This window comes from Myxine glutinosa, chromosome 7, assembly GCF_964187855.1.
Source record: "Myxine glutinosa chromosome 7, kmMyxGlut1.1, whole genome shotgun sequence".
NCBI classification, from domain to species: Eukaryota; Metazoa; Chordata; class Myxini; order Myxiniformes; family Myxinidae; genus Myxine; species Myxine glutinosa.
The window spans coordinates 44,908,316-44,923,492 of NC_136267.1; the positions used below are offsets into that span (position 1 = coordinate 44,908,316).

Below are 15,177 nucleotides of genomic sequence, written 5' to 3' on the forward strand. Positions count from 1 at the left end.
TGCGGTGAGTAAGTGAAAGGCCCTCGGAGGTAGCTTCATCACGGGAGATTCCAATGATTCTGAACGCTTTGGTTTCAACAGCATGAAGACGAGCTAGGTGTGAGGCAGGAGCACCAGCCCAGAGGGGAGAGCAGTACTCCATTGAGGTGCGGATGAAAGACTTGTATGTGGTGCGGAGCTCAGGTGTGCCAAGGAAGGACTTCGCACGACGGAGGATGCCCAATCGGCGACTGGCTTTGGAGGCCAGATTTGAAATGTGGTTTTCCCAGGAAAGGTCATGGCAGATAGTGAGACCCAAAAGCTTGAGTGACAGAACTTCTTGGAGAGGATTATTCAGAAAGTGGATGGGAGGGTTGTCCAGTCGGTCTTTTCGGAGAGACATCGTAAGAGAGTGAGATTTGTCAGGATTGAAAGACATGTTCCACTTGTTTGCCCAGTCAGTGATTTTGTCCAGGTCTGCAGAGAGTGAGGAGGCTGCAGACTGCCGATCTGAGGGATGAGGAATGGAGTGGCAGAGAGTGGAGGACCTTGAGGTGATGTTGGCTGATTTCCAAGCAGATGGCAGTTGACCTTCAGCAAAAGAGAGGGTGAAGAGAACAGAGAGAGGGAGTGAAAGAACGGAAGAACAGGATTTTAGGACCCGTGGGCTGATGCCGTCAGGTCCAGTTGCAGAATCAGAGTCGAGGGTTGACAGAAACTTTTCCACCTTGTCAGGAGGAAAGGACACAGAGTCCAGGAGCAGCTGGGTACGACTGATATTGATAGATAAAGGTGATATAACATAACAAATATCATGAAACATTTACATTTTGTAGTCCATTGTATAATTTAAATAAACATAAATGCAAATTTCGCATATGGAAAAAGTAAGTACACCTGTTATGGTGAGGCTGTTTCCCAGAAACAACTTGCCTTCGTCTCCTGGAAAGCAAATCCAACGGAAGGAAATCTCATTTCCTTTCACAAAGCCCGAAACAAGTGTGTGTCCACCCTCAGGAGAGCCAGGAAACAATATCTGTCCGTTCTCAAGACCGAACTCTCTTATCTGTCTCCCTCTTCCAAATCCTGGTGGTGTCTGGTCAAATCTGTTTCTGGTGTTTGTTCCGCCTCCATCCCCTCCCTTACCTCAAACGGCTACACAGCTGACTCCGCACGTGAAAAAGCTGAATGCCTCAACTCTGTGTTTGCCTCCAAATCTTGTGTCCCAAACCCATCCCTCTATGTACCCACCGTACCCAGTCGTACCCAGCTGCTCCTGGACTCCGTGTCCTTTCCTCCTGACAAGGTGGAAAAGTTTCTGTCAACCCTCGACTCTGATTGTGCAACTGGACCTGACGGCATCAGCCCACGGGTCCTAAAATCCTGTTCTTCCGCTCTTTCACTCCCTCTCTCTGTTCTCTTCACCCTCTCTTTTCCTCAAGGTCAACTGCCATCTGCTTGGAAATCAGCCAACATCACCGCTTTGCACAAAAAAGGTGCAAAAACAGATCCTAGCAACTACAGACCAATCAGCCTTCTCCCAATTATCAGCAAAGTCATGGAATCCATCATTGCTTCGGATATGAAATCTTTCCTCTTCTCCAATGGCTTGATCTCTGATCATCAATTTGGTTTCAGACCAGGTCACTCTACTCTGGACATGCTGCTTCTGCTGTCTCAACAATGGATGGAGGTCCTCAATGCCAAACAGGAAATTAGAGCTGTCTCCCTCGACATATCACGTGGCTTCGATACGGTCTGGCACCCCGCTCTGCTCACCAAACCCTCCTCCTTTGGTATCAATGGAAATCTCCACGCATGGCTGGTGGACGTCCTCTCTCGTCGTAGTCAACGTGTGGCCCTCAATGGGTTTCTGTCATCTCCTCTTCCTGTTTAGGCTGGAGTTCCCCAAGGCAGTGTTCTGGGGCCTGTGCTTTTTCTGGTCTTCATCAATGATCTCTCTGACTCTCTTGAAAATCCTCTCTATCTCTTTGCTGATGATTCCACTCTCTGCCGCTCCATTCCTCATCCCTCAGATCAGCAGTCTGCAGCCTCCTCACTCTCTGCAGACCTGGACAAAATCATAGACTGGGCAAACAAGTGGAACATGTCTTTCAATCCTGACAAATCTCACACTCTTATGATGTCTCTCTGAAAAGACCGACTGGACAACCCTCCCATCTACTTTCTGAATAATCCTCTCCAAGAAGTTCTGTCACTCAAGCTTTTGGGTCTCACTATCTGCCATGATCTTTCCTGGGAAAACCACATTTCCAAGCTGGCCTCCAAAGCCAGTCGCCGACTGGGCATCCTCCATCGTGCGAAGTCCTTCCTTGGCACACCTGAGCTCCTCACCACATACAGGGCTTTCATCCGCAGCTCAATGGAATACTGCTCTCCGCTCTGGGCTGGTGCTCCTGCCTCACACCTAGCTCATATTCACGCTGTTGAAACCAAAGCGTTCAGAATCATTGGAATCTCCCACGATGACGCTTTCTCCGAGGGCCTTTCACTTACTCACCGCAGGCAGGTTGGTGGTCTTTCCGTCTTCTACCGACTCCTCTCCGGCCTTGCTCCCCCAGCTCTCTCTGGGCTCTGTCCCCCAAATATTCCTGCAGGTTGCACAAGATCTGCCTGCAACCCTCTTATGGTTAAACTGCCAAAATCAAGACTCTCTGCTCACCTTCACTCCTTCATTCCTCTTTTCTCCCACCTCTGGAACAAACTCCCTCACTCTCTTCAATCCCACTCCTCCCTCCAGGTCTTTAAAACGGCTGTTCACCACCATCTCTTATCTTCCCCAATCCAAAACCTTGAGCTTTTCTACCCCCGCTAATTTCACCCCAAATCCACTTTTTTGAGGTGACTTTTGTCTTATTTCCTGGAAGTCCTTGGTGTCCTTGCGTTTTATACCTATCCTGCCTCCCCCCAGGCCCTCTCCCTCCCACACATCTCCCGATGTCCCTGCTCTCAAATGTTGTGTTTGTGTGCTTCCTCCCCTTCTCTCCCCATCTTGTCGACCGCTCCCCTTTTTATACACTTTGTTTGCTTGTTTGTTTGATTTGTTTGTTTGATAAATGTTAGCTCTTTCACGAGCCTCGACTCTGTATACAAAAAAACAGGAAAAAAAACCTTGGGTCTAATCGGTGGTATTGCCCCCTTTGGTAGAAACAACCTCAAGTACGCGTTTCTTATAACTGTCTACCAGTCTCTGACATCGACAGGGAGAAATTTTTGCCCACTCCATTCAGAATTCTTTCAGCTGTGCGATGTTTGATGGGTTTCTTGCATGCACAGCTCGTTTCAAATCCCCCCACAACATCTCGATGGGATTTAGATCTGGGCTTTGACTTGGCCATTCCAGAACCCTCCATTTCTTTCTTTTCAGCCATTCCTTGGTGGATTTACTGGTATGTTTAGGGTCATTGTCATGTTGCAATGTCCACCTTCGGTTGAGCTTCAACTTTCCGACAGATGGCCTCACATTATCCTCAACCACCCTCTGGTACAATGAAGAATTCATCGTGGATTCTATGATGGTGAGCTGCCCAGGCCCTGATGCAGCAAAGCTGCCCCAAACCATAATATTTCCACCACCATGCTTTACAGTTGGTATCAGGTTCTTGTGGTCAAATGCTTTCTTTGGTTTTCGCCAAACATGTCTTCTGGTACTGTGGCCAAATAGCTCTACCTTTGACTCATCTGTCCAGAGCACATTGTTCCAGAAGTGCTGGTCTTTGCCTAGGTGTTCATTGGCAAACTTTAGTCTTGCCCTGATGTTGTTTCTGGACAGCAACGGTTTCCTCCTGGCACACCTCCCATGTAGATCTAATTTGTGCAGCCTCTTTCTCATGGTAGACTCGTGCACTTTGACATCAACAGTGGCAAGAGCTACCTGTAGGTCCCGTGATGACATTCTGGGGTTCTTAGAGACTTCTTTCAGCATCTTGCGATCTGCTCTCGGGCTGAACTTGCTGGGGCGGCCTGGCATGAACAAGTTGGCAGTTGTTTGGAATCTTCTCCGCTTGTAGATGATCTTCCGGACAGTCGAATGATTAATTTCAAATTGTTTGGAGATATTTTTAAATCCCTTCCCAGACTCGTAGGCATCTATAACCTTCTTTCTGAAGGCCTCAGAGAGCTCTTTTGATCTAGGCATGGTGACGCCACACACTTCAACCACAAAGAGCAAACCAAACTCAATGTCTGAGGTTTAAATAAGACAGGTTCCTCCAATATCTTCTCTAACGATGTTCTAATCATTTGCACTTGAGCTGGTGCACCTGATTCTAATTTTAGGTATTTGAAGTAGTGATAAATGTAAGTGTGTACTTACTTTTTCCACATGCGAAATTTGCATTTATGTTTATTTAAATTATACAATCGACTACAAAATGTAAATGTTTCATGATATTTGTTATATTATATCACCTTTATCTATTAATATTGTTGAAATGAAGATCAAATAGCTGTATGTTGAAATATGTTGAAAAAGTCAAAACTTTACATGGGGTGTACTTACTTTTTCACGTGACTGTATGTCTGGCAGAAACCAAACACAACTTATCACCCATCTAACACCATCCCTACCATGAAACGTGTTCGTGGTGGCATCACTCTATGGGGATGCTTTTCAGCGGCAGGGACTGCAAGACTTTTAAGGAAGACTGAATGGAGCTAAATACAGGCAAATCCTTTCGGAGAACCTGCTTCAGAGTGTAAAAAACTTTTACTGCGGCAAAGATTTATGTTTAAACAGGACAATGACCCCAATCATACAGCCAAAGCCACATTGGAATGGCTTCAGAACAAGAACGTGAAAGTTCTTGAATGGCGCATCCATAGCCCATACTTGAATGCCATTGAAAATCTTTGGAAAGACTTGAGGATTGCTGTTCATCGAAGCATAGCGCATGAGCAAATCTGCAAGGAAGAATGGGAGAATCTCCACAAATCCAGATGTGCAAAGCTGATATAGACATACTCGAGAAGACTCACAGCTGTAATCATGCCAAAGGCGCTTCTACAAAGTATTGACTCTGGGTTGAATTATTATGTAAATGAGATGTGTTTCATTTTTAAATATTTTGTAAAAATTTCTAAAATAAAAATTCCACTTTGGCATTACATGGGGTATTGTGTGTAGATCAGTGACAAAAGATCTCAATTGAATCCATTTTAAATTCAGGCCGTAACACAACAAAATGTGAAAAAAGTCAAGGGGTGTGAATACTTTCTGAAGGCAATGTATGTAGCACCTGGTTGCATCTCTCAAGGTGCCACACTATCATGATCTATGCTGCTGATGCCACACTCCTTGGAGTTCAGGGCTGCAGATGTTTTTAATATTGTTCAGATGCCAACACACTGGTCTAGTCTTGTTGATGGGTGCTGTGAGGTCTTTGGCATTCCCCATGTGAATCCTAGCAAGTGGGATAGCTGGTTGACGTCTCCTCCGAAGCATGGGCAGTTTGTAGTCCGGCAGGTAATTTAAGCCTGACTCAGCAGCTCAAAGGTAATTCGGCTACCTCTGAGCTCTCCATCAGTCAGATTTTCCAAATCACTTCTGGCTTATAATGAAATCTCTCTGTAATCCTCACATAATTGTATATTATGCCTTATGGTCATCTCACAAACTGAGAGTGTGTGTGTCATAACTGCTTTCCCATTCAATCCACAGGGATGAACAAAATATCGGTCTTCTGCAAGATTGGCACAATTTTGTATTTGATCGTGTATTAAATTGTACAATTGTTCTCTCCACAGCTGACTGGTTGTTTGTTGCTTGGAGTGGCTTTATGGCTTCGTTTTGGAGATTTAAAGCAAGTTTTTGCTGCCAAGGAAATGCCACCAATGTTCTTTGCAGGTTCGTAGATTTTACTTATACGTTTTGTTTGAAAATTTAATATTTTTTATTTTTCTCTACCTGCAGTGATCTAAAGGCTCATAGAGGATCTCGTAAACATATATAGAACACATAAATGTGTATATGCATCTGCCCACATTATGTGTCAATCCACTGTTATGTGCCATCACAATTAAAGGTCACATTAAAAACTAGAACGGCACTCAGTGGAGAGCATACCTCCGCCTGGTTGCCCATATCACTCAATGGTGAAGAATCTAAATTTCTTCGAAAATTAAATAATTATCATATCGGAATCCATATTCACATCTTCACCAGAGTCGAATCGATTCTTCCTTGTCACACACACAATCTGTCCACCAAGCTTCGTCCAAATCGGTCCACAACCTTTTGAGATATCCTGCTATGTATCGTTTATGGCCCCATCTCTCAATGGTGAAGAATCACTTAAAAATTTCCAGGAGCCGGATCTGAATCCGGATCTTCACCAAAATCTAATCATTTCGTCCTTGTGGCATACGCTACATCTCTGCCAAATTTCGTCCGAATCCGTCCGCAACTTTTTTGAGATATTTTGTTCACAAACAAACAAACAGACAGGGGTGAAAACATAACCTCCATCCACCTTTGGTGGCGGAGGTAATTAAAGGTCACATTGTGGAGTCTGAAAGAGAAAAGAAAGATAAGTGATAACATCAGATACTTGTAACTCGAGTTACGGTATGTAAAATTATATCCAAATTTCACTTGACCTTTAACTTGGGCCCAAATTGAATCGGCTAATCTTTTTATTACATTCCCTACTTGTACTAAGTTTGACCGAAATCCCTTCAGCGGATCACAAGTTATTGTAGTAACAAAATTATTTTAAATTAAAGGTTACCTGCCCACTGGCCTTTGATCTTTTGAAACCAAAATGTAATCAGTTGGTCTTTCGATCATGGTTCATACTTGTGCCAATTTTGGTTGAAATCTCTGTCGTGGTTCACAAGTCGTCGTCGTCGTCGTCGTCGTCGTCATCGTCATCATCATCGTCATCGTCGTCGTCGTCGTCGTCGTCATCGTCGTTTTACAGCCGTTTCCATGCTTGCATGTGTAAGCCATGATTCGCCGAATGGCCGCTTTGTCAAGAGGCATGATTTTTTTGTGGCCGGATGCCCTTCCACTGCCTTGCTGACTGTCATGGAAACAAAAAAAAAACGCTAATGGACAAACAGACAGACAACCCGAAAATGTAATGCTTCTGACCTTCAGCCACGGAGGCCTAAATATGTTTTGGTTACATGAGACAACTTTGTCAAACTGCCTAAGAAAGGCCACCATAAGCCTGGTATTGGCTTGATGGTTAAGGTGGCTGGCTGAAGATCTTAGGGTCTTGAGTTTGAGCCTCTGTCGTGCCATTGAAATAACCCCAGGTGGGTTGACTCAGGCTGTCATCCTTTCGAGGTTGGTAAAATGAGTACCAGCTTACTGGCGACAGGGGCACTGCATCAGTGGCACAGCCACACATATTGAAATGATGCAACCCGCAACCACTGGCTGCATATGAAACAACGAAAAGCAAGCCCGCCTGGATGTGCTATTCAAAGCCTTAGGCCTTGCAATGGATCTCATACCACAGGCTCAACTATTCAGCATGAAATGTGACTAAGGTCACCAGTGTGCATTATTTGAGCCGGTGGTCTGAGGTGCGCTGCAATGCCTCAAGGAAATGCTGTGAATGCTATTTTGAAATGATTTACTTTGGCCCCAGATGCTGCACATGAGCCAGCTATTCCATCTGTGCATTCTCTTTTCTTGTTATGGTTAAACCAGACAACTTTGTTCCAATTTCTTTAGTGAAAAAACCCCACTAGAAAGTACTTTCAACGGCAATGAACAATTTATATTAAAGTGAATCTGGGAGCGGACTTGCACGCCCACTGACACGCAGACTGATTACAATAGCGTCCCTTTGGGGACGGCTGAAGCTAATATTGAATAATCATCACAGGAAATGGAATCGCGTAATTTTGGCATCATGAACTGTGTACTTGGGTGGTGCCAATTACAGCAATGCAATACATTTTGCATTTAATTATAACAGCAAGTCGTGCTCCGTCCCCCACATAATCAAAGAACACGCAGGATACAAAGCTTCCAAAATGAAACAGTATTAATCATTGTATTGCTGCAAACATTTTAAAAGGGAAACAACAAAGGAGGAATGCATTATGGATGAGTGAAGGAATGTGCCAGAACATTCATCTTAACAAACTTGTTTTTTAATACTGGTTTTCAAAAAATTTTTTTTTTTAATGTTGCATATCGATACGTTACTAACATAATTGCCTTCGATCGTTGTTTGCAAAATTTTTTGTCTTCACTATTAAAAATGCCTAACTATACCCAACATCTCCAGAAAATTTCATGACGATCAAACTAATTTTCGATCCAAAAAACGCGATTTTTATTTTTGGAAAAATTGCATTATGCACAAAAGTATTCTCAAAATTGGCAAAGGCAATTTTAGACAAATTGCCTCATGCACAAAAGTATTCTCAAAATCGGCGAAGGCAAGTTGACAAATTGCCTCATGCACAAAAGTAGTCTCAAAATCGGCGAAGGCAAGTTGACAAATTGCACTGAGCACACAAGCAGTCTCAAAATCAGCGAAGGTAAATTAATTTTCAACCAAGTTGAAACGACAACGAAATGTTTGTAGCAAATTTTAAATCAAAATCATTATTTTCGAATAAAGTCTATGCCTCGGTATGAGGGAGTTCATCGTAGAAACGTTGGTTTTCTACGGGCATCACGTCTTTCAATGTCTGTAAATACCGAAATGTACAGAGGGTGATCGGCAGAGGAGCCTGGAACAGTGGTATCCAGGACTTCGGCGTCGTTGTGTCGACGTGTTGTGGGAGCAGCGTCCATTCGTCAACGAGGAAAATCGGCGAAGGCAATTATGTTAGTAATGTATCAATATTGATAAGACTCCTCCAAAACTAGATGGTTATCTGAATGTAGTCCTTGATCGGGTGCAGACCTTGTAAGCTTTGGTTCACAGTATGCATGCGATGAGTTGAGGTAGCATGTGTATACCTATCTTGTGTGCAATGTGAGTCTAACATTCGGTGATATCGCCACAAAAACTTTTTTTGGGTAATCCGGAGTTTTCAAATAAGCTGTATATGTATTGTCTGCGCTTGTGGGAGATGTGGGTTTGAAGAGAGAAAAGGAAGAGAAGATGGAAGGACAGGAATAAGGAAGTGAGCTTAGGAAACTGTAATGACAGGGTTGAGAGGTGATAAAGTAGCAAGGAGAGGTGAGGGAATAGACATCTATATGGCAAAACAAGGTGGGGGTCAAAGTTTCCGCCATTTTCACACATGTGATGAATACAGTCATGGCCAAAAATATTGGCACCCTTGCACTTTTTCCAAATAACTCAAATTTTAAATACTTTTCTGTCAAAATAAGTTGAAATTGACAAAAGTATTTGATCTCCACAATTCTTGATTTCACTGTTAATATTACAGAACCTTTGTTTTTGATTCAGAACTTAATATATCCTTTTAAATTAGAAAATAAAAAGAAATGACAATGAAAAAATTATTGACACCCTAGATTTTATATTTGGTAGCACAGCCCTTGGACAAAATATCTGCAGTCAAGTGCTTCCTATAGCCATGAATGAGCTTCCTACACCTCTCTACCGGCAGTTTGGCCCAATCTTCTTGTGCAAACTGCTCCATTTCTCCCAGATTTGAATAGTGCCTTCTACCAACTGCTGTTTTCAGATCTCCCCACAGGTGTTCAATGGGATTTAGATCTGGACTCATTGCTGGCCACTTCAGAACAGTCCAGTGTTTTGTCTTGAACCGTTCCTGGGTGCTTTTTAAAGTGTGTTTGGGGTCATTTTCATGCTGCAAGACCCATGACCTTTGACAGAGAACCAGCTTTCTGACACTGGGTTGAACATTGCACTCCAAAATGCCAGGGTAATCTCCTGATTTCATGACGCCATGCACACATTCAAGGCACCAAGTGCCAGAGGCAGCACAGAAACCACAAAACATCACTGAACTTCCTCCATGTTTGACTGTCGGGAAGGTGTTCTTTTCTTTGAAGGCTTCATTTTGTTTTCTGTAAACATAGAAATGATGTGCTTTACCGAAAAGCTCTAATTTGGTCTCATCTGTCCACAGGACATTCTCCCAGATGGATTTTGGCTTGTTCATGTGTGTTTTGGCAAACTCCAGTTAGGCTTTCTTTTGTCTCTCTCGAGGTAGTGGGGTCCTCCAGGGTTTTCTACCATAGAAGCCCCTTTCATTGAGTTGGCGACGGATGGTGAGAGTTGAAACTGTCGTACCTTGTGTCTGAAGGTCAGCTTGAATCTGTTTAGCAGTTGATTGAGGTGCTTTCTTCACCATTCAAACAATCCTTTGCTGCAATCTTCGATCAGGTTTTCTCTTGCGGCCACGTCCAGGGAGGTTGGCTGCAGTGCCGTGGGCCGTAAACTTCTTGATAACATTGCGTACAGTGGACACAGGAACATCAAGGTCTCTGGAGATGGACTTGTAGCCTTGAGATTGTCCATGCTTGGCTACAATCCTGTGTCTGCCCTCCTCAGACAATTCTCTAGTTTTCTTTCTCTTCTCCATGCTCATTGCGATACACACAGTGACACAAAACAGCAGAATGACTCCTTTTATTCTATTCAAACTGGTTGATTGAGTGATTTTTATATTGCAGGCACCTGCAACTCACCATAGGTGAGTTCAATTCCAAAGTAAAGGAGAATCACCTGCTTGAAATCTAATTATTTCTAACAACTTCTAAAAGGTGCCAATAATATTGTCCGGGCCATTTTAGGATTTTTGTGTGGTATAAGGTAAGATTTAGTAATTTTTTCAGCTTTTTTTGTTTTGTTCCACTGCAAACCAAAGAAATACATTTGTGGATACCAAAAATTTTTTTTTTCAACAATTTTCTGGAATAAGTGGTGCATTATTTGAAAAAGTGCAAGGGTGCCAATATTTTTGACCACGCCTCGAGAGGGCCAACAGTCTGAAGTGTGATAACGGGTTTTATTTTTTATTTGACGTGATCCTAAGGCCATGGTCACTGAATTGTTTTCTGTTGCGTACTTTTTTTATTTTAAATTATATACTTGGTGGCTGTGCCTCGCTTCAAGGAAAATTGCACACGAAGAGTTACTTGGGTACAGCAGTTACAAACTGGCCTCTAAATCTCGCTAACACCTCTATTCTCCGCATGGCTTAGTCCATTCTGATCTGGTCCAAGCTCATTCTGCCATTCATTGCGTCCTCCATCGAAGGTGGATCAAGAACCGGATCCAATAATTTTTAAAGTGATTCTTCATCATTGAGTGATGGGGGCTAAAGACAATATATAGTACAAAACAAACAAGTAATGGACGGAATCGGACAAAACTTAATGGACATGTTGGGTGTGTGACGAGGTCGAATTGATTAAATTTTTGTGAAAATCTGGATGACGATTTTGGGTGCAACAGGACAAAAAAACGGCAGATTTGGTGGACTACACTTTCGCCTATTGTGAAGAGTTGCCAAGAGCTAACTATATGGATGCAAGACTGAATGCCGGGCATGTGTTATCATATCGCGTTGGTCTCAGCTTCACAGCAAGTGTACATGCCAACATAACATCCATCCGAGGGACAGCACACACATTGTTGAATCACCCTGCCTGTGAAACACCAGGATGGCAGTTTGTAGTTGGGATGAGATACAAACCCAGACTAGACTGTTTAGAGGTGAGTGTGTGTCTAGGTCATCCTGTCAGCCTCTATCCGACCAACATAGCATGTCAATTGACACAAGAGCATGATACATGCAAGATGTTGGTGATTGCATTACCGTATTATGAAATGTTTCACTTTTCTAGTGCCCTCTAGATAAAGCAATCGAAATACAATGACAGGTTTTCATGAAAGCTACCCAAATTTATTGAATAAGATATTGTAGAGGGAAAGAATTCGCAAAACCAGTGTCTACATACTGAAAAACATCAAACTCCAAACTTAGATCCTTAAAATCGGATAACTGTATCAATGTATTTGAGGAAAACCGGAATTAATGCTATGACTGGTGGCCATCTTGAAAAAAAAAAAAGGAGGCCATCTTGGATTTTCAAGTGGCCGATACGTTTTTCTTAACAAGTAACCCCCCAAGGAAGGTGTTGTATATTACAAGTTTTTTCTCATGCCAATTTTATTGCTTGATTCAACATTTGAATGAGTGTTCACTTGTCAGCCAAGCTAGAACAACATTTGCTGCTTTTTCCTCTTCGTTCATGGAGCTTCACTGGTGTTCAGCTCAGATTCATCTGCAATGATATTGGGAGTACAACAGTATCGATTAATCATTCCGTTCAACAACCCCAAAACCTTATTCTTCCTTTCCTTCTTATAGTTCCTCTCCTAATAAATGAATGAATGATCGTTTTAAGGCCATTTTCCCCGCTAGAACGGGGGTTAGCCTTGCGGGTCCCATGACGATCATGGTTCCCTGTTTGAGGCAATGTTTTTATGGCTGGATGCCCTTCCTGACGCCCACCCTTGGTCGCCTCTTACGATGCGCAGGGATACGGTGTACCTATTCTAAACCGGGATACACACCGTGAATACGGTCTCATAGCTTAACTAATTTATGAGAAAGCCTTTCCACATTTTTTTCTTTTTAATGAACAAGTTAGAAAAAAACGTTACCGTCACATGTACAGTATATCAGCTAACAGGAAAGGAAAATAAAGCAGGAAACTTCTTTGACGTTATATTTCCTCTGTGGAAATTTCTTGGTTTTGGAAGAAATAGGGCCCAGTAAAGAGGAACAGTGACGCATTGCTAAATCCATTTGATAACTCATATATTCACTTTTAATGTTCTGCTTGGTTAAATAGCTCTCGAACTGTGTGTAGAACATGTTGTCCTTTGGAGAATGATTAAATCATTATCATTTGGGGGATAGGCTGACAGGATGGCCTAGACGCACACTCACCTCTAAACAGTCTAGTCTGGGTTTGTATCTCATCCCAACTACAAACTGCCATCCTGGTGTTTCACAGGCAGTGTGATTCAACAATGTGTGTGCTGTCCCTCGGATGGATGTTAAACTGGGCGTCCCATCTGCCAGCATTAGTTGGTAGAGGTTGAGCATCCCACTGTGTCCTTCGCAACGAGTAGGTGACCAACTACTGTTGGGAAGGCAATGGCAAATCACCCTACCTAACCCTTACTCAGGAAGCTGCTTTTGTGGCACTGACACTCTAAGAGTGTGGTATATCAGAGAGAGATCAGGTAGTCCAAAAGTTGCTATACTGAATGAATGAATATGAATATGAATGAATGATCGATTTAAGGCCATTTTCCCCGCTAGAGCGGGGGTTAGCCTTGCGGGCCCCATGACAATCATGGTTCCTTGTTTGAGGCAATGTTTTTATGGCCGGATGCCCTTCCTGACGCCAACCCTTGGTCACGCTCTTAAGATGCGCAGGGATACGGTGTGCCTATTCCAAACCGAGGTACACACCGTGATCATCCATCCCAGCAAGCTGGTACTCGATTTGCCGACCTCGGAAGGATGACAGGCTGAGTGATCCCCCCTGGCGTTAATTCAGCGATCGACCGGGATTCGAACCCAGGATCCTAGGATCCCAAGCCGGCACCCTAACCGCTAAGCCAACACCATTATTGCTATACTGAGCAATAACATTTTTTTTACTCACAGTAAAAATACGAGACATTGGTCAACCTGTAACAATTATGAAAAAAAAAGATTTTCTTTTGAAAGGTGTGTGTGCGTGTTTGATTTGGAAGCTTTTGAAAGCTCAACTACCCTTTAATGTAAATAAATAGAAGAGTACTCCATGGTATTTGTTTGCTTCTCCTCAAGCAGGGCGATAACGCTGTGCTTGGTTTCTTCATATTCTCTCCATGGTTACATCCACCAGCGTGACAAGTTGGTGCTTGTTTTGCTATTCTTAGTTTTACCCATGAGATATGGTATGCCCTGGAAAAATGCTAAAATTTGAATTGCATTAAAATGCCTCTTGTTAAAGAAACTTGTGAGGCGTTTAGTATGATTGTGTCTTTATTTAATATCCTTTTGGAAAAGTGGAAGGCAGCGACCCCCGATTATCGTTTTCTTGACCTGCTCACAAATGACCGGATTTTGGTCGCTATGAGCAACACCTCTTAGCTGAGTTCTGCAAACAAGGCATTTGTACCATTATAACCCCATTATAGCATTATAGCCCCGAACAAGGCATTATTATTCTGCCCCCATCGCCAAGGAAAACCTGCCAGTGGGAGTGGGCAATGTCCATTTTCAACATACTTTGATCGTTGCGTGCCCGTGTTGCCTTCATACGCTCCCAGGAGCATCAAGCCCTCCACTACCTCACCCCTTCATCACAACCCAATCCCCTGCCTAAGGCCCTAAACAGTCACCACAATAATTACAATCGCTTCCTCCCATCTAAACTGCCATTTTTACACAGCCATAGTAGAATGCTTACTTACCAACAAACATAGCTGGCTATGTTTTTATGTTATGAATAAAAAGAAAGCGACAGCTTTCTTTTTATTCCATCACCCGATGCAGAACAAGATGAACATATTTGAACATATTTGAACATCGATGAACATATTTGAGTATAATCCTGTCCTGAAATGTGGCAGTCTTGTATATTTCCTGTTTGGTGGAAGTTGCTCTGTACTGATTAGCATTATCAACAGCTTGCATCCAATGGAATCTTTTCTTTTCTTTTTTTCTTTCCTCTTTTGAATAATTTTTTAAAACTCTACCATGTACCTTGAGAAATGCAACTTTAAAATGTACCATCTAATTTTTGATTGGATTCCTGAAACGTTGTGATACTTTACAGCATGTATGGTATATTTTTGCATATAAATATTTTTTGTTGATGTGGTGCTTATTGGTTAGAAGTTCCTAAAATATCAACTATAAATAGAGAGCATGGACATTTTCTTTTTCAAATAGCAGAAGTGGCAGAGATCCTCCAATTGGCGAATCTCTTGTTTGCCTCGAGTTTTCACTGATGCCATTTTCACATGCCAAGTAAACTCGTACGATGCTGCGCTGATTGTGAATCTCCTTGCAAAGCCGATTCGTAAAGTCAGTCAATTCATCTTACGTATCCCCATGGGCATGAGAGAAGGCTCGTGTAATCGATCGATCAGTCAGTCAGTGAGTGAGTATGACAGTCTGCAGCTGCACGCAGATGTGCTTTCATAAAGATCGATCATTCTCAGATCTACTGCAATCTATATACATACCCTGATT

General features: G+C 42.8%; 1 protein-coding gene across 2 annotated transcripts in view; it reads left to right on the plus strand.

Annotated features, from left to right (window-relative positions):
- The window catches only part of LOC137431191 (CD9 antigen), a 61,910-nt gene that overhangs the window by 7,921 nt on the left and 38,812 nt on the right, over positions 1-15,177 (plus strand). For both annotated transcript variants that reach the window (XM_068122219.2, XM_068122220.2), the window contains exon 2: positions 5,746-5,845. In XM_068122219.2, the coding sequence (XP_067978320.1) occupies positions 5,746-5,845 (100 nt within the window). The remainder of the gene's footprint in view (positions 1-5,745; positions 5,846-15,177) is intronic.